This window comes from Nerophis ophidion, unplaced genomic scaffold (genome assembly GCF_033978795.1).
Source record: "Nerophis ophidion isolate RoL-2023_Sa unplaced genomic scaffold, RoL_Noph_v1.0 HiC_scaffold_30, whole genome shotgun sequence".
In the NCBI taxonomy this organism is placed as follows: Eukaryota; Metazoa; Chordata; class Actinopteri; order Syngnathiformes; family Syngnathidae; genus Nerophis; species Nerophis ophidion.
The window spans coordinates 1,042,036-1,063,372 of NW_026906952.1; the positions used below are offsets into that span (position 1 = coordinate 1,042,036).

The 21,337-nt window shown below is 38.9% G+C and overlaps 1 protein-coding gene across 1 annotated transcript; it reads right to left on the reverse strand.

Moving 5' to 3' along the window:
* Positions 1–11,216: 11,216 nt before the first annotated feature.
* LOC133546515 (gastrula zinc finger protein XlCGF48.2-like) lies at positions 11,217–21,089 on the reverse strand. The gene is made up of 2 exons (XM_061892291.1): positions 20,852–21,089; positions 11,217–13,000 (listed from the first exon to the last, which is right to left on the reverse strand). Exons 1-2 carry the CDS (start codon positions 21,072–21,074, stop codon positions 11,952–11,954), a joined length of 1,272 nt encoding a protein of 423 aa, XP_061748275.1. The 5' UTR covers positions 21,075–21,089; the 3' UTR covers positions 11,217–11,951.
* Between the last annotated feature and the right edge of the window lie 248 nt (positions 21,090–21,337).

Below are 21,337 nucleotides of genomic sequence, written 5' to 3' on the forward strand. Positions count from 1 at the left end.
TTAATATTAATACACTAAACATATTTTTACTATTTGTACACTAAACATATTTAATATTTATACACTAAACATCTATTTAATATTCATACACTAAACATATATTTAATATTCATACACTAAACATGTATTTAATAATCATACACTAAACATGTATTTAATATTTATACACTAAACATGTATTTAATATTTATACACTAAACATGTATTTAATATTAATACAAAAAACATGTATTTAATTTTAATAAACTAAACATATATTTACTATAAATACACTAAACATGAATGAATGAATGAATGAATGAATGAATGAATGGGTTTATTTTGAGCCATGCAAACAAAACAAGAGAATGACATAAAATACAAAAGAAATATATAAATACATTATTTGTACACCTACATTGAAAACATTACATGTGACTAATCTTTTGTAGATGTCAAGATTGGCTCAAAAGGGAGTGGGAAGAAGTAAACTTATTAGGTCCCACCCCTATACATATACAATATATATATATATACAATATATAATACAATAATATATATAATATAATTCAATTCAGTGGTTGCTGCTATATATTGTCTATATAAAATACATTTAAATTCACACACACTTACATAGATACACACACATTTACACACACACATATATACAATTTATATATATATATACATATATATATATCTATATATATATATATATATATATATATATATATATATATATATATATATATATATACAATCTATATATATACATATACACATACACACACAATCACATACATACACACATGCATATACCCAAAATACATACATATCCATCACACACACACACACACACACACACACACACACACACACACACACACACACACACACACACACACACACACACACACACACACACACACACACACACACACACACACACACACACACACACACACACACACCTATATAAATACTATACATATAATAGTATATATAATATACACTTTTGTCTAAACATTATTAACAGTTTATGGTGCCTATGGGAACAAGCTTTCATTTTGACTGTGATATTAGTGGTTAATAGTGGATCTGTGGCTGTGGAGCTACTTCCCCTGATCAACAGGACCTGAGGACCACCCTTATTATGTGTCCTATGCTGTGCATTAAAAGAGACGAGGGGAGCTCCCTGCCAGAGGAGTTATCCACCAACATAAGATCCCCCACTTGCCTGCCCTGTACTCCAGATAGTGTACTTATTATGTGTCCTATGCTGTGCATTAAAAGAGACGAGGGGAGCCCCCTGCCAGAGGAGTTATCCACCAACATAAGATCCCCCACTCGCCTGCCCTGTACTCCAGATAGTGTACTTATTATGTGTCCTATGCTGTGCATTAAAAGAGACGAGGGGAGACCCCTGCCAGAGGAGTTATCCACCAACATAAGATCCCCCACTTACCTGCCCTGTACTCCAGATAGTGTACTTATTATGTGTCCTATGCTGTGCATTAAAAGAGAGGAGGGGAGCCCCCTGCCAGAGGAGTTATCCACCAACATAAGATCCCCCACTTGCCTGCCCTGTACTCCAGATAGTGTACTTATTATGTGTCCTATGCTGTGCATTAAAAGAGAGGAGGGGAGCCCCCTGCCAGAGGAGTTATCCACCAACATAAGATCCCCCACTTGCCTGCCCTGTACTCCAGATAGTGTACTTATTATGTGTCCTATGCTGTGCATTAAAAGAGAGGAGGGGAGCCCCCTGCCAGAGGAGTTATCCACCAACATAAGATCCCCCACTGGCCTGCCCTGTACTCCAGATAGTGGACTTATTATGTGTCCTATGCTGTGCATTAAAAGAGACGAGGGGAGCCCCCTGCCAGAGGAGTTATCCACCAACATAAGATCCCCCACTGGCCTGCCCTGTACTCCAGATAGTGTACTTATTATGTGTCCTATGCTGTGCATTAAAAGAGACGAGGGGAGCCCCCTGCCAGAGGAGTTATCCACCAACATAAGATCCCCCACTGGCCTGCCCTGTACTCCAGATAGTGTACTTATTATGTGTCCTATGCTGTGCATTAAAAGAGACGAGGGGAGCCCCCTGCCAGAGGAGTTATCCACCAACATAAGATCCCCCACTGGCCTGCCCTGTACTCCAGATAGTGTACTTATTATGTGTCATATGCTGTGCATTAAAAGAGAGGAGGGGAGCCCCCTGCCAGAGGAGTTATCCACCAACATAAGATCCCCCACTTGCCTGCCCTGTACTCCAGATAGTGTACCCAAATCCCTTTTCTTAGTTTCCATCGGCACCAATTCTTTAGTCAGAATTCATATTTGTTTTTACATTTGCAGAATATTAGTATTACTCAAATTGCATATAGGATTGTTTGTACACACACACACACACACACACACACACACACACACACACACACACACACACACACACACACACACACACACACACACACACACACACACATACACACACACACACACACACACACACACATACAATTCAATGTATTCCTCTCGTTGATACTAATTCATATAGTTTAACTAGTTGGGTGATGTCATAGAAGTAATAATAATAATGGTAATATCAACAATGACTAAACAATAATAATATCGATAATGATAACAATAATAATAACAATATGAACAATAGCAATAGCAATGACAATAAATGATGACAATAATACATATAAAATAATGAAGATGATGATGATAATAACAACAATAATAATAATAATAACAATAATCCTTATTAGCCAGTGATGGAGTTTAACACTTAGGCCTCCATGTTCACATTCATATACATTGCACATACCATTTTTTTGTATCTTGTTTTGAACTGATGGACATTTGAACATTGCTTGAGCTCCACATCCAATCCCTTCCAAAGTTTCACTCCACACACGGACACACACAAACTTTCCCTGGTAGTTCTTACTGTTGGAATAGTAAAGATACTACACCCCCTTAGATTATCAACTCCTTCTCTGTGTTTGAAATGTATTTGAATATTGGCAAGTAGAACCTTTTTGTTGGCTTTAAATAGTAATTGAGCTGTATTAAAATCAACTAGATCAGGCAGTTTTAATAATTTAGATTGTAAAAATAAAATATTTGTGTGGTCACAATATCCCACCTTGTGTAGAATTCTTATTGCAGGTTTTTGAAGTGTAACCAGGGGATGTAGTGAAGTTTTGTAGTTGTTTTGGAGTGTAACCAGGGGATGTAGTGAAGTTTTGTAGTTGTTTTGGAGTGTAACCAGGGGATGTAGTGAAGTTTTGTAGTTGTTTTGGAGTGTAACCAGGGGATGTAGTGAAGTTTTGTAGTTGTTTTGGAGTGTAACCAGGGGATGTAGTGAAGTTTTGTAGTTGTTTTGGAGTGTAACCAGGGGATGTAGTGAAGTTTTGTAGTTGTTTTGGAGTGTAACCAGGGGATGTAGTGAAGTTTTGTAGTTGTTTTGGAGTGTAACCAGGGGATGTAGTGAAGTTTTGTAGTTGTTTTGGAGTGTAACCAGGGGATGTAGTGAAGTTTTGTAGTTGTTTTGGAGTGTAACCAGGGGATGTAGTGAAGTTTTGTAGTTGTTTTGAAGTGTAACCAGGGGATGTAGTGAAGTTTTGTAGTTGTTTTGGAGTGTAACCAGGGGATGTAGTGAAGTTTTGTAGTTGTTTTGGAGTGTAACCAGGGGATGTAGTGAAGTTTTGTAGTTGTTTTGGAGTGTAACCAGGGGATGTAGTGAAGTTTTGTAGTTGTTTTGGAGTGTAACCAGGGGATGTAGTGAAGTTTTGTAGTTGTTTTGGACTGTAACCAGGGGATGTAGTGAAGTTTTGTAGTTGTTTTGGACTGTAACCAGGGGATGTAGTGAAGTTTTGTAGTTGTTTTGGAGTGTAACCAGGGGATGTAGTGAAGTTTTGTAGTTGTTTTGGAGTGTAACCAGGGGATGTAGTGAAGTTTTGTAGTTGTTTTGGACTGTAACCAGGGGATGTAGTGAAGTTTTGTAGTTGTTTTGGACTGTAACCAGGGGATGTAGTGAAGTTTTGTAGTTGTTTTGGAGTGTAACCAGGGGATGTAGTGAAGTTTTGTAGTTGTTTTGGAGTGTAACCAGGGGATGTAGTGAAGTTTTGTAGTTGTTTTGGAGTGTAACCAGGGGATGTAGTGAAGTTTTGTAGTTGTTTTGGAGTGTAACCAGGGGATGTAGTGAAGTTTTGTAGTTGTTGCCCTAGATTTCTATGCAGTAATTTAGATATGGCAAGACCAATGAACAATATAATAAATGCAGAGCTGTGTCATTTAAGACGAATTTGGATTTATTGATAATAGAGATGGTTTTGGAGATTTTGCTTTGTATATGTCTTCTTATGTGTGGTTTCCAGCTTCATTTATTATCAATAGTGACTCCTAAGAATTTAATTTCTGACACCGTTTCTAGAATCACGCCATCTATATTTATTGCTGGTCCTGGATTGGAATAGCCGAATAACATAACTTTTGTTTTCTTTAAATTAAGGGATCATTTGTTTATATCTAACCATGTTTTTAATTTTGCAAATTCATTATTTAGGGTGGGTACAAAATTTGTATAATTATCGTTAGATTAGAAAATATTAGTGTCGTCTGCGAATATGACTAATTTTAATACATTTGATACTGTAAATATGTCATTAATATATAAGTTAAATAACTTGGGACCAAGAACGGCTCCCTGTGGAACCCCACAAGCAATGTCCAAATGCCCAGATGTAAATATGTCATTAATATATAAGTTAAATAACTTGGGACCAAGAACGGCTCCCTGTGGAACCCCACAAGCAATGTCCAAATGCCCAGATGTATATATGTCATTAATATATAAGTTAAATAACTTGGGACCAAGAACGGCTCCCTGTGGAACCCCACAAGCAATGTCCAAATGCCCAGATGTAAATATGTCATTAATATATAAGTTAAATAACTTGGGACCAAGAACGGCTCCCTGTGGAACCCCACAAGCAATGTCCAAATGCCCAGATGTAAATATGTCATTAATATATAAGTTAAATAACAAGAACGGCTCCCTGTGGAACCCCACAAGCAATGTCCAAATGCCCAGATGTAAATATGTCATTAATATATAAGTTAAATAACTTGGGACCAAGAATGGCTCCCTGTGGAACCCCACAAGCAATGTCCAAATGCCCAGATGTACATATGTCATTAATATATAATTTAAATAACAAGAACGGCTCCCTGTGGAACCCCACAAGCAATGTCCAATTGCCCAGATGTAAATATGTCATTAATATATAAGTTAAATAACTTGGGACCAAGAACGGCTCCCTGTGGAACCCCACAAGCAATGTCCAAATGCCCAGATGTAAATATGTCATTAATATATAAGTTAAATAACTTGGGACCAAGAACGGCTCCCTGTGGAACCCCACAAGCAATGTCCAAATGCCCAGATGTAAATATGTCATTAATATATAAGTTAAATAACTTGGGACCAAGAACGGCTCCCTGTGGAACCCCACAAGCAATGTCCAAATGCCCAGATGTAAATATGTCATTAATATATAAGTTAAATAACTTGGGACCAAGAACGGCTCCCTGTGGAACCCCACAAGCAATGTCCAAATGCCCAGATGTAAATATGTCATTAATATATAAGTTAAATAACTTGGGACCAAGAAGGGATCCCTGTGGAACCCCACAAGCAATGTCCAAATGCCCAGATGTAAATATGTAATTGATGTATAAGTTAAATAACTTGGGACCAAGAACGGCTCCCTGTGGAACCCCACAAGCAATGTCCAAATGCCCAGATGTAAATATGTCATTAATATATAAGTTAAATAACAAGAACGGCTCCCTGTGGAACCCCACAAGCAATGTCCAAATGCCCAGATGTAAATATGTCATTAATATATAAGTTAAATAACTTGGGACCAAGAACGGCTCCCTGTGGAACCCCACAAGCAATGTCCAAATGCCCAGATGTAAATATGTCATTAATATACAAGTTAAATAACAAGAACGGCTCCCTGTGGAACCCCACAAGCAATGTCCAAATGCCCAGATGTAAATATGTCATTAATATATAAGTTAAATAACTTGGGACCAAGAACGGCTCCCTGTGGAACCCCACAAGCAATGTCCAAATGCCCAGATGTAAATATGTCATTAATATATAAGTTAAATAACTTGGGACCAAGAACGGCTCCCTGTGGAACCCCACAAGCAATGTCCAAATGCCCAGATGTAAATATGTCATTAATATACAAGTTAAATAACAAGAACGGCTCCCTGTGGAACCCCACAAGCAATGTCCAAATGCCCAGATGTAAATATGTCATTAATATATAAGTTAAATAACTTGGGACCAAGAACGGCTCCCTGTGGAACCCCACAAGCAATGTCCAAATGCCCAGATGTAAATATGTCATTATTATATAAGTTAAATAACAAGAACGGCTCCCTGTGGAACCCCACAAGCAATGTCCAAATGCCCAAATGTAAACTCGCCCATCTTCACAAACTGCTGTCTTTGTGTTAAATAGCTCCTTATCCAAGTCAAAGTTACTCCCCTTATTCCATATCTGTATCATTGTTTCAGTAATATTTGATGATTAATGGTGTCAAATGCTTTCCTCAGATCCATGTCCATTCCAGCTGCATATTTCTTACTATCTAAGCTCTTGGTTATCTCTTCTACTGCATCAATTATTGCCAGAGATGTTGACCTTGCTGTCCTAAAACCGTATTGACTTTCATTAATCATCTTATGTTTATCTATAAATTTCTCTAATCTAGTGTTATATCATTTCTCTAAGATTTTGGAAAACTGCGGGAGCAAAGAGACAGGTCGGTAGTTTGTGAAGATGCGTTAGTTCCCATTTTTATATATTGGTATTACCTTTGCCATTTTCATTTTATTAGGAAATTGTCCTGTTTGGAAGGACAGGTTAAATATGTCAGTTAGTGGTTTGGTGATGGAATGTATGTTTTTTTCCACAAGTGTCATATCTATGTCGAAACAATCAGTTGATGTTTTATTTTTGCAATTATTAACAACATCTATTATTTCCTCTTCAGTTACTCCCAACAGAAACATATATATATTTTTGTATATTTTTGCTGTGGATTCAGGTGTGTACTGGTCTCATCATTATAGACTGTGAATACAGGCAGATGATGGGTTATGTAAGTATATTTTTGCTGTGGATTCAGGTGTGTACTGGTCTCATCATTATAGACTGTGAATACAGGCAGATGATGGGTTATGTCACAGATCATTACTCCACTGATGTTTGAAGACTGCATATTATTAGTGAAGATGTTATCGATGAATACTGTGCGATGTTATTCTAGTCGGTCTTGTAATGGTTGGGTATAAACTCATACTGTGCATCCTGTTAATATAGTTTTATGTTGCTATGTGGTTATTTGGATTCATGAGATTAATATTATAATCCCCACAAATAAATATTGTTTTATTAACTATTTCTGAGAAAGTTTTTTCAGCCCACTCAGTAAATAGTTCCACATTCGAACCTGCTGACCTGCATATACAGCTAATTATGATGTTTTTCTTCCTTTCATTAATGATTTCTATTGATAAGCATTCAACTATATCATTTACTGATACAGTCATGTCTTTTAATATTTTGTATTTATATTTCTTATGAACGTACATAGCGACTCCTCCACCCATTTTATTTGTTCTGTTAATATAGTTTAAATTATAATCCTTTATCTCAAAATCAATGCCTTTTGCTTCATTAAACCATGTTTCGGATATAGCAATTATGCTAAATGGATTCACAAAATGTTGTAAGTAGTCTTGAATTGCACTGGAATTTGCATACATGCTTCTACTGTTAAAATGGATGACTGAAAATGTGCCTTTTGATTTTATTGAGTTATTATATTCCCTTTCTGAATAGTATTTGCAGTTAATGGAGTCAGATGATGGAAACATATTATCTGGATCGAGATGATATTCCAAGTCTAATGAATTGTGATCAGTATACTCAGATGATTTTAGTTCAAAAAGCTCGGAATCTAGAATCCTTTGTTGTATTGTTAAATTGTTGTCTGTAATATCAGAGGACTGATTGTATGCCATTGAATGAACTTGTAAATATACTTTTTAACTCTCCTTGTCCCACTAATTCACATATTTATTCATATCTCTTCAGTTCCTGTATGTCTCTAACAACCAGCACTTTTGCTTGTTCAGGTGATCCGTTCAGTTTTATGACTATTTTACAGTTTGTGACCCAAGTATTCTGTATTTTGTTTTGTTTCCTTAAGTGCCAGGCTTTTTTTGCAATATCTGCATTCCTTTTGATCAGGTGATCATTCAAATATACGTTGGTGCCTTTTAGCTTTCTCCCTTGTTTCATGAGTTCAGTCTTTCTTTTCCTGTTGACGAACCTCAGGATGACAGCAGGGATGACGTCCCTCTTCGCAGGCAGAGGATGACACGCTTCCATTGAGTTCTTGTCCAGATGAATGTCTCTGGAAGCCAGAAAGGCCACAACCTGCTCCTCCACCGAGCCAGCCTCCGGGTCCCCAGATGCACTCTCGCTCCCCACAGCTTGTGCATATGAGCGGGGTTTCACTTTTAGCCCCGTCACGATCACATCATTCAGTCTAGAATACTGCTCCAGATCTTCCACTTTCCTCTCCAACTCGCCAATCTTCTTATCCCTCTCCTGGATGCACATACGGAGCTCCATGACTTCGTTTAAGAATTATATCCTGTTTAATCCGTATGTCATTTACGTCTTGTGAAAGACATTGAAGTGACTTTTTAATGTCCTCGTTTTCCTCCGCCGCTGGGGTTCTCTTCGGTCCCGTGACGACGAGCCCTTAAGACCCCACAGTCTGGTCAGAGATGATATTTAGCTGCTCAGCGATGTGTTGACAACTTCTGCGTCTTTGTTAGCAGCTAACAAGCTAAGCTAACTAGCGAGCTAAGCTAAGTCAGCACGAAACGCGGCGAAATGCTTCTCGCGCACCAAGACAATCTTATCCCTAAATAAAGACTCAAAGATGTATTTTATACGACGTGAATATTTAAAAACTGGAGAAAAAGTAATGAGACTGACTTATTAGCGTTCGGCTCCCTTCTCTGTCGACGTGCGAATGATGCCAAAAAACATGAAACAAGATGGGAAATCCTTAAAGGCTTATTGTGAAAATGTAATAATGTTTATAGACATGCAACAACAGCAACATATATGTTATCTGTTGTTATGTTCCCGATTTTTGAGTGTACAAAATGAAAGTGTGTGTTGAGTCTGACTTGGACATAATATGGACTATACACAAATGCTTTTTTATGAAAATGTCATTTTGTTTATAAATTATATGCAATCTGTTGTTTCCCTAATTGTTGTTGTTGTTGTACATGGATGAGGGTGTGTGTTGCTGAGGCCCACTTGGACATTACCATGAATTGATGAAGGTGGACCCCGACTTAAACAAGTTGAAAAACTTATTGGGGTGTTACCATTTAGTGGTCAATTGTACGGAATATGTACTGTACTGTGCAATCTACTAATAAAAGTATCAATCAATCTGGACTGGACCTGGTTTTAAAAACCTTTAGAAAAGTCTAATTTCAATAATAACCTGGTCTTGTGAAGATAAGGTCATTTTTTATTTTATAAATAAAATCAAATAAGATAAATAAAAAATAGAAATATAAAACATTTTCTTGGATAAAAAAAGAAAGTAAAATAATATAAAACAATTACATACAAAATAGTAATTAATGATAATGTTCGGCACACACAATCATGTGTTTTTCAGGGACTGTGTCCCTTGCCGCCTGTGCTAGATATGTTGTGGGAACCACAATTTTGGTAGCAGAAAGAAACAACCCTTTTTTTGTGTGAGTGGGTGTGGATGAGTGTGAATGGGGGAAGGGGGGGGTTGATGCACTAATTGAAAGTGTATCCTGTATATTTTTATGTTGATTTAATAAAAAAAACAATGTATTGAAACGACAGTAGCATAAGGAAAGAAAAACAATAAATACATATTACACTCATGATATTATTATTGTCTTTGATGCTAATCATTTTTATAATGTATTTTAGAATGTGGGAGGTTTTCATGTTCTTTTTAAATTTATTCTGGCATTATATAAATTATATCTATATATGCAAATATATGTACATATATTTATTTATTTATTGTTTTTTTTTTATTAGCTATCCATCCATCCATTTTCTACTGCCTGTCTTTTTTGAGGTCTCGTAGGAAAAGAGGCCCCAATTGGGACTTAGGGATGCAAAACAATTGACAACCATATCCTTGAAAGGAGACTACCTGTCTAGCTCAAACGCCAACCTTTAAGTTCTGACTGAAAGCAGTTGTTTTCCAGATATTTACACACCAACATCTCCTTCTGTGGTCAGGTGGTGTTGTTTAGCTTTAGCGCACACCCAGACAGTGAAAGAAGGAATATATTTGACCTGACCTCCTCCCAGGAACTGCAGTCCTGTGTAAATGACGCTCTCTGGTAATTAAGCGACTTTTGCTTCAGTAAAGCGTCTCCGACGTCTGTTTGGATCCAGTCGCTCTGCCGTGTCGCCCTTCTGTCCGGACCAGGATGACAAGACCAGAAATACACTTCAAAAGCTCCAGAGTTTTACCTCAAAAATAGAGAGATAAGACAAAGTCAGAGTCAGTTGCACAAAACACCAAAAGGGATTGGCGCGGTTGGGAACTTGAGGGTTCCTGGTTTGATCCCCACCTTCTACCAACCTCGTCACGCCCGTTGTGTCCTTGGGCAAGACACTTCACCCTTGCTCCTGATGAGTCGTGGTTATTGCCTTGCATGGCAGCTCCCGCCATCAGTGTGTGAATGTGTGTGTGAATGGGTGAATGTGGAAATAGTGTCAAAGCCCTTTGAGTACCTTGAAGGTATAGCAGTATGAACCTTTCAAGTCATGGCTGCAAACTGCCAGTAAGAAGAAGAAGTAATAGAGCTGGTTGCTTGTTTCTCTCGTGAGATCTGACAACATTAATAGTTTAAATTGAACAATTGACAGGTTGACAACATCCAAACAAACCAAGTCATCTCCAAAACATCTCAACATTACACGCATCCTCCAGGCTGAGTTAGTCTACATGATGAAGTAAGCTGGAAACTACATGTAAGTCATATAAAGAAAACATTTGAAAATTGACTGCGATAACAAATAGAATAAAAAACATCCCCACAAATATTAACTACATTTATTGTACCCAATTGTATTTGAATCATACATTGTTTATTGCATAAAGGTCCAGGGACATACAAACCCTGTTTCCATATGAGTTGGGAAATTGTGTTAGAGGTAAATAAAAACAGAATACAATGATTTGCAAATCCTTTTCAACCCATATTCAATTGAATGCACTACAAAGACAAGATATTTGATGTTCAAACTCATAATTTTTATTATTTTTTTTAAGATAATTAACTTAAAATGTCATGGCTGCAACACGTGCCAAAGTAGTTGGGAAAGGGCATGTTCACCACTGTGTTACATCACCTTTTCTTTTAACAACACTCAATAAACGTTAAGGAACTGAGGAAACTAATTGTTGAAGCTTTGAAAGTGGAATTCTTTCCCATTCTTGTTTTATGTAGAGTTTGAGTCGTTCAACAGTCCAGGGTCTCCGCTGTTGTATTTTACGCTTCATAATGCGCCACACATTTTCCATGGGAGACAGGTCTGGACTGCAGGCAGGCCAGGAAAGTACCCGCACTCTTTGTTTTACGAAGCCACGCTGTTGTAACATATGTTGAATGTGGCTTGGCATTGTCTTGCTGAAATAAACAGGGGTGTCCATGAAAAAGATGGCGCTCAAATGGCAGCATATGTTGTTCCAAATTATTATGTCACACATGTTACTTGTGCTGATGTTACTTAAACTTAAAGTCTGGACAGTTTATTTCAAATCCTGCAGTTTCATTTGCTGCTGCTGTTCTCACTAGCACACTTGTGTTTCTTACACTGGTACTTAGAAGACAATCTTTCAGCACACACACTGCAACTCAACACTTTCTCACCTGTGTGTGTTCTCATGTGTACTTTTAAACTTCGATTTATGACATAACTTTTACCACATTCTGAGCAGGAAAAAGGTTTCTCTCCCGTGTGTATTCTCATGTGTGCTTTGAATTGGTACCTTTGAGTAAAATCTTTACCGCAGATTGAACATGTAAAAGGTTTTTCTCCAGTGTGTGTTCTCATGTGTGCTTTAAAATTGTGCTTTTGAGTAAAATCTTTACCGCAAATTGAACATGAAAAAGGTTTTTCTCCAGTGTGTGTTGTCATGTGTAGTTTTAAACTTTGATTTAATACAAATCTTTTACCACATACTGAGCAGGAAAAAGGTTGTTCTCCAGTATGTATTCTCATGTGTACTTTGAAATTGTGCTTTAAAGTAAAACATTTACGACAGATTGAACATGAAAAAGGTTTCTCTCCAGTGTGTGTTCTCATGTGTCTTTTCAGACGACAATGGTATTTAAAGGTTTTGTGAGAGTGAGAACAAGTGAAGTGAGTGTTGTCAGTGTGACATGTCTTATCATCTTTAGAGTCTTCATCATCAGTGTCAGGAGAGTGTGACGTTGTGTCCTCACTATCTGATAGTGGAGCTAAGAGCTTGTCTGCTTGTGATCCTCCACAGTGGTCTCCATCAGCTTCTGTTGTCATGTGTTGTGTTGAGCTGCTGCTTGGAGGCTCCCCCCCTCCCCTCTCCTCACTTTCACCTTTCACCTCATCATCTTCACTCTTCACAATCAAATGGAACTTCTCCAACCATTCTTGACTGATGCTGTGTTCCTCCTCTTCCTCTTTAAAATGCGAGGTCAGTGGGTTATTTTCTTCCCTTTGCATTTGCAATGTATGTGGCGCCTTCTCTTCCTCCTTAATGTGGAAGGGCTGTGGCTCCTCCTTGCCCATCCTGAAGCTCCACTTCTGTTGCTCAGAGAGAAGATGTTCTTCACAGACGTCTGCAGGACACAGGAAGACAAACATGGTCGAGAGGAGTCCATCTTTTTTTCAGTCACATGTCAGGAGCGATATTGATAAGATTTTACCAATTCAGATTTAATTTTCAATTCTGCTTTACGATTCGGTTATTTGTGGACTCTTTTGCTTTCAAATTCGGTAAAAAGGTGAAGAAACAGGTCGATTAGCACCTACAGTGAGTTCTTAAGAGGCCCAGACCTTACGGGTCCCCTATGGGGTGCCAGAGGACCCTAAGGAAATGTTTCTGCTTTGAAAATATCTATAAAATAAAAACATTTTTGGCTATAAATTAACAAGACACTACAAGTTATTTTGGGGTATTTCACAGAACTTTCCTCCAGAAGATCTTAGCTCCGTCCATGTCAGATGAATATCAAATTGAGCTGTTTGGCCACAATACCCAGGAATATGTTTGGAGGAGAAAAGGTGAGGCCTTTAATCCCAGGACCACCATTCCCACCATCAAGCATGGTGGTGGTAGTATTATTCTCTGGGTCCGTTTTGCTGCCAATGGAACTGCTGCTTTAAATGGGACAATGTAAAAGGAGGATTATCTCCAAATTCTTCAGGACAAGCTAAAATCATCAGCCTGGAGGTTGGGTCTTGGATGCTGTTGGGCGTTCCAACAGGGCAATGACCCCAAACACGTCAAAAGTGGTCAAGGAATGTCTAAATCAGGCTAGAATGAAGGTTTTAGAATGGCCTTCCCAAAGTCCTGACTTAAACGTGTGGACAATGCTGAAGAAACAAGTCTATGTCAGAAAACCAACACATTTAGCTGAACTGCACCAATTTTGTCAAGAGGGGTGGTCAACAACCAAAAGCGCCTTATTGCAGTGAAACTTGCCAAGGGACATGTAAGCAAATATTAACATTGCTGTATGTACACTTTTGACCCAGCACATTTGCTCACATGTACAGTAGACCCATAATCAATTCATAAAAAAAAAAAAACTTTATGAATGTTTTTAGTGAGCAACAAGTGTGTGCTCCAATCACTACATCACAAAAAAATAAGAATTGTAGAAATGATTGGAAACTCAAGACAGCCATGACATTATGTTCTTTACAGGTGTATGTTAACTTTTGATCGCGACTCTATATATGCATGTGTATATGTATATATATATATATATATATATATATATATATATATATATATATATATATATACACACACACACACACACACATAAAACAGATGTAAGTGTACCACTAATGGTACGACAAATGTTCTTTAATTGTTTAAGTACAGTGTTTTAGTTTCCTATATTGAATGAACCTGAAAGTTCATTCAATCAATCAATCAATCAATGTTTGCTTATATAGCCCTAAATCACTAGTGTCTCAAAGGGCTGCACAAACCACCACGACATCCTCGGTAGGCCCACATAAGGGCAAGGAAAACTCACACCCAGTGGGACGTCGGTGACAATGATGACTATGAGAACCTTAGAGAGGAGGAAAGCAATGGATGTCGAGCGGGTCTAACATGATACTGTGAAAGTTCAATCCACAATGGATCCAACACAGTCGCGAGAGTCCAGTCCAAAGAGGATCCAAGACACAGCAGCGAGAGTCCCGTTCACAGCGGAGCCAGCAGGAAACCATCCCAAGCGTAGGCGGACCAGCAGCGCAGAGATGTCCCCAGCCGATACACAGGCGAGCAGTACATGGCCACCGGATCGGACCGGACCCCCTCCACACGGGAGAGTGGGACATAGAAGAAAAATAAAAGAAACGGCAGATCAACTGGTCTAAAAAGGGAGTCTATTTAAAGGCTAGAGTATACAAATGAGTTTTAAGGTGAGACTTAAATGCTTCTACTGAGGTGGCATCGCGAACTGTTACCGGGAGGGCATTCCAGAGTACTGGAGCCCGAACGGAAAATGCTCTATAGCCCGCAGACTTTTTTTGGGCTTTGGGAATCACTAATAAGCCGGAGTCCTTTGAACGCAGATTTCTTGCCGGGACATATGGTACAATACAATCGGCAAGATAGGATGGAGCTAGACCGTGTAGTATTTTATACGTAAGTAGTAAAAACCTTAAAGTCACATCTTAAGTGCACAGGAAGCCAGTGCAGGTGAGCCAGTATAGGTATATATGTATGTATATATGTATATAAAGGTATATACAGTATAGGTATATATGTATGTATATATGTATATAAAGGTATATACAGTACAGGCGTAATGTGATCAAACTTTCTTGTTCTTGTCAAAAGTCTAGCAGCCGCATTTTGTACCAACTGTAATCTTTTAATGCTAGACATGGGGAGACCCGAAAATAATACGTTACAGTAGTCGAGGCGAGACGTAACAAACGCATGGATAATGATCTCAGCGTCTTTAGTGGACAGAATGGAGCGAATTTTAGCGATATTACGGAGATGAAAGAAGGCCGTTTTAGTAATGCTTTTAATGTGTGCCTCAAAGGAGAGAGTTGGGTCGAAGATAATACCCAGATTCTTTACCGTGTCGCCTTGTTTAATTGTTTGGTTGTCAAATGTTAGAGTTGTATTATTAAATAGAGTTCGGTGTCTAGCAGGACCGATAATCAGCATTTCCGTTTTTTTGGCGTTGAGTTGCAAAAAGTTAGCGGACATCCATTGTTTAATTTCATTAAGACACGCCTCCAGCTGACTACAATCCGGCGTGTTGGTCAGCTTTAGGGGCATGTAGAGTTGGGTGTCATCAGCATAACAGTGAAAGCTAACACCGTATTTGCGTATGATGTCACCTAGCGGCAGCATGTAGATGCTGAAGAGTGCAGGGCCAAGGACCGAACCCTGGGGAACTCCACACATTACCTTAACGTAGTCCGAGGTCACATTGTTATGGGAGACACACTGCATCCTATCAGTAAGATAAGAGTTAAACCAAGACAGGGCTAAGTCTGACATACCAATTCGTGTTATGATACGTTCTAATAAAATATTATGATCGACGGTATCGAAAGCAGCGCTAAGATCGAGGAGCAGCAACATAGATGACGCATCAGAATCCATCGTTAGCAATAGATCATTAGTCATTTTTGCGAGGGCTGTCTCCGTGGAGTGATTTGCCCTGAAACCGGATTGAAAGGTTTCACATAGCTTGTTAGACGCTAAGTGTTCATTTAACTGCTCCGCAACAATTTTTTCAAGGATTTTTGAAATAAAGGGAAGGTGAGACACCGGTCGGTAATTTACCATGAGGTCAGGATCGAGGTTAGGTCTTTTAAGGAGAGGATGAATAACCGCTTTTTTGAATGCTAGGGGAACAGTGCCCGAGGAGAGTGATAAGTTTATAATATTTAGCACTGATGGACCTAATAATACAAAGAGCTCCTTGATCAGTTTCCCTGGAAGAGGGTCAAGTAAACATGTTGTCTGTTTTATTCCATTTACACGTTGTAACAATTCCTCTAATGTTATTTCCTCAAAACGAGAGAAACTATTTTGGAGGGCAGTATCCGCCGTATATACAATCGTGTCAGTGTTAATAGAACCCCGTTGTAGCTGGGACGCATTGTCTTTAATCTCCTTTCTAATGACTTCAATTTTCTTACTAAAGAATTGCATAAAGTCATCAGCTGAGTGGGTGGAGCTACTGGAAGGAGTCCCTTGTTGGGTTAGCGATGCTACCGTACTAAACAAAAATTTAGGATCGTTTTTATTACGGTGGATGAGATTTGAGTAATATTTAGCTTTAGCTAAGGTAAGCATGCGTTTATAAGTTATTAAACCATCACTCCATGCTTGATGGTGCACCTCAAGTTTAGTCGTGCGCCATTTGCGTTCCAGCTTTCTGCATAATAATTTCTGAGCTCTAGTTTCTTCTGTAAACCACGGGGTGCGCTTTTTTGGAGCCTTTTTTAACTTTAGCGGTGCTATGTTATCAATGGTTTCGCGCAGGGCGTCGTTAAAGTTGTTAGTGAGGTTATCAATAGAGCCCACATACTTTGGGAATGGTGCCATTACCGAGGGCAGTAGGTCAGCAAGAGTTGTCGTTGTGGCTGTATTAATGTTGCGGCTGCTATAGCAGTTATTATTATTAGGTGGTACTTGGACAGCCAAGTATTTTTGGTGAAAAAAGTTTGACAACTACTGACGTAGTAAACTACATTGGCAGACACCATTTTGTTTTACCTAAAACGACGTCTGCGCACAACTATCGCTTCCAATGAGATCCCGTTTTTATCTTGAGTTAACAGTAAAAGGAGAAAGCAATATCTGCGTCGTTTCATTTTTCTCTAACTACTTTCCACTGTGTTTGTTAGAAAGTTCCACAACTGTTGACGTTATCCCACGCTTGTGCTACAGCACTCATCTCATTGTGCAACATGTCAATGTTTCAAGTGGAACTAAACCTGATCTCTGAAAGAGACACACATTATTTCCAAAGCAGGGCCCCCATCCACATATACAATACTAGAACATATCTGATGAAAGCCAACATTATTTTGTTATTTTAATTATAAGTGGGCCATACCAGCTATTAGGGTTGTACAGTATACTGGTATTGGTATAGTACCGCTAATGAATCATTCGCTGTACCGTACCCTCGCATCGAAGTCACGTCGTGACATTGCGGGTTTACGAGCAGACGAGCATGTTCGGCGGCACACAATCACTGAGTACTTACAAGCAGACACAGCGTGGAGACAGAAAAGGAACAACGGATTCATTTTGGCTTAAAAACTAACAATAAAGGTGAAGTTATAACACTGAAACACCCTCAGGAAGAGGGGCTTTAAGACATAGCAAGCTAGCTAGCGGCTAACATCCATCCGCCGTCGGCAGTGTTTAGCTACTTCTAAATCACTAATCCTCGCCTCCATGGCAACAAATAAAGTACGTTTCTCACAGGTAACATTATCACTGGAGGACGAGGAACAGCTAAACATGCTTCACTACACACCGTAGCTCACCGGCTTCAAAATGTAAACAAACGCCACATATCTAGCCGATACTACTATGATTACGTCAATATTTTTTGGTATCACAACATTTTATTTCACTTTTTTTTTAAATGTATACAGTATTATGTTTATAAACACAGGAAATATGTCCCTGGACACATGAAGACTTTAAAGATGACCAATGTATGACCCTGTAACTACTTGGTATCGGATTGATACTCAAACTTGTGGTATCATCCAAAAACTAATGTAAAGTATCAAAGAAGAGAAGAATACGTGATTATTACATTTTAACAGAAGTGTAGATAGAACATGTTAAAAGAGAAAATAAGCAGATACTAACAGTAAATGAACAAGTAGATTAACTATCCATTTTTACAGTTTGTCCTTAATAATGTTGACAAAATAATAGGTGTATAAATGAGACAACATGTTAGTGCATATGTCAGCAGACTAATTAGGAGTCTTTGTTTGTTTACTTACTAGTAAAAGACAAGTTGTCTAGCATGTTCACTATTTTATTTAAGGACTTAACTGCAATAAGAAACATATGTTTAATATACCCTAAGTTTTTTTTGTTAAAATAAAGCCAGTAATGCCATTTTTGTGGTCCCCTTTATTGAGAAAAGTACCAAAATAAATTTGGTACCGGTAGCAAAATATTGGTATGGTTCCAACACTCCCAGCTATATTTGAATATTGTCTAATGGAAATGACTGCTGTCTGATAATCACATGAATAACCAGTGTTGGCGTTAACACACTTTTTATGTCTTTTTACGCATTGAAATCAAAAAGGACGTGCATTTCCTTAAGTCCGGGCGTCCCTGGATTGCAGAGTGTTTTTTTTTTTTTAACCGAACTGCCTTCTGTGGGTCAAAACTCCAGTTTGCTTGTTTTTTTTTTTTAACGAATATCACTTTCCGCCAGTGTTTTGTTTTGTTTATTGTGACGGTGCGTTCTTATCACGCCGTCACTTGAAGACCGGCATGTCAGCGGGAGCGAGCGCCCTGTCGGTTGGAAGTGGGGCCGTGCCAGCAACTTGAGGGTTCCAGGTTCGATCCCCACTTCTGCCATCCTAGTCACTGCCATTGTGTCCTTGGGCAAGACTCTTTACCCACCTGCTCCTAGTGCCACCCACACTGGTTGAAAAGTAACTGTCCGGCTTGCCCCTGACAGTTTGGTTGTGTTTTAGTTTTTCCTCTGTGTGTAGTATTTCCTGTCAGCGCTATTATTTATCTGTTTCCTGGTTGTTTCCCTGAGTGCTTTGTCTCCCCAGCTGTGGCTGATTGGCACCTGGCCACACCTGGTGTCAATCAGCCAGATACTATTTAAAGCTGCCTTCCCCACCAGTCAGTGCTGGATTATTGTCGTGTCGTGTGGATGTCACCACTACCTGTCAATGTCATTTGTCATTTGTAGCTGTGTCTACTTCTGTTCACTCTGCTCACGTAATAGTTCCTTCGTGTCACAGTAAGTGTTTTTGTTTTTAGTGCCCAGTTAGCCTTTGTGCTAGTTTTGTTCATAGCCAAGTTTGTTCTCCGCCTTGTGTGCGCCTTTTGTTTGTACCCTTTTGTTTGTTCTTGTTTTAGTGTTAAATTAAATCATGTTTTCCTGCACAATGCCTGCCGCCATCTCTGCATCTTGGGGTTCAGCAACAACACCCCCTGACAGTAATTCAGATATTAGGTTTCACTATGTAAAAACGCTTTGAGTCACTAGAGAAAAGCGCTATATAAACATAATTCACATGATTGATAAGCATTCGTTTTTAAATGGTGGTGTTAAAGGCCTACTGAAAGCCACTACTAGCGACCATGCAGTCTGATAGTTTATATATCAATGATGAAATATTAACATTGCAACACATGCCAATACGGCCGCTTTAGTTTACTAAATTGCAATTATAAATTTACCGGGAGTTTCGTCTTCAAAACGTCGTGTATTGATGACGTGTACGCAAGACGTCACGGGTTTTTAGGAAGTATGAGCGCTGCACACACACACAGCTAAAAGTCGTCTGCTTTAACGGCATAATTACACAGTATTTTGGACATCTGTGTTGCTGAATCTTTCGCAATTTGTTCAATTAATATTGGAGGAGTCACAGTAGAAAGATGGAGTTGGGAAGTTTTAGCCTTTAGCCACACAAACACACGGTGATTCATTGTTTCAATTTCCCGGAGGTGAAGCTTTCCTATGGATCACAGTGAACATGGATCCCAACCGAATGTCAACCAGCAGGTGTCTCTGAGAAAATTGTGGTAAAAAGTTGCTTCTTACCTGGAGAAAAGCTGAGCTTGTGCCATCCATAAAGCTGCCGTCGACTCCCCTGAGACATTGGCGTCAAGACACCCGTGGAGACACCCCTCCGACTATCAGGTACTATTTAACTCACTGAAACACTAGCAACACAATAGAAAGATAAGGGATTTCCCAGAATTGTCCTAGTAAATGTCTCTAAAAACATCTGAATTTTTTTTTATAACCTACTTTTTTAAATTATTATTATTTTTCTAGTCCGTCGCCATTAATATCCTGAAACACTAATCATTCATCCTCGCTCAAATTAATGGGGAAATTGTCGTTTTCTCGGTCCGAATTGCTCTTTCTGTTGGAGGCTCCCATAAAAATCAATGTGAATATGTGAGGAGCCCCCACACGTGTGATGTCATTGTCTGCACTGAAAGTTGCGAACTTTATCGTGGATGTTCTCTACTAAATCCTTTCAGCAAAAATATGGCAACATCGCAAAATGATGAAGTATGACACATAGAATGGACCTGCTATCCCCGTTTAAATAAGAACATCTCATTTCAGTAGGCCTTTAAAAAACAAGTTTATCTCCATCTTTAGTGATAAATGTGTCCCCCGGATGAACATGTGTCACAAACATTGTATTAGATGATATGTGGATGTTGTGCTTACTTGGACTGTGATGAAGCTGTGAGGACTCAGGTGGTTTGTCTTCATGCTCTTCAGTCTTCACAGAGACAACAGTCAGTGGAAACTTGCTGACATCAGCCTCCTCCTGCCCTACAGGACACTCTCCCTCCTGACTCATCCACACTTCCTCCTCTTCCTCTTTAATGTGGGGGGGCTGTGGATCCTCCTGCTGCTGAAGGGGACGTTCTTCTTGACGAGCGTTCATCTGTTGGACGTCCGCAAGACAACACAAACAAACTTCAGCTCAGATGTGTCAAATGTTGTTTAGTCTATCAAATATAATATTTTCCAAGTGGACTGACACCACTTTGTGGTGATGTTCTTCTACACATGGAATAATCATCAGTTATTGATTATTATGAATTGTGTTATTGATCCTGTTTTCTGCATTTACATTAATTACTGATTAAAAAGTAACAACTTAAAGAAAACCTCCTGCTGGGATTGTAGTTCCGTCATGACTGCATG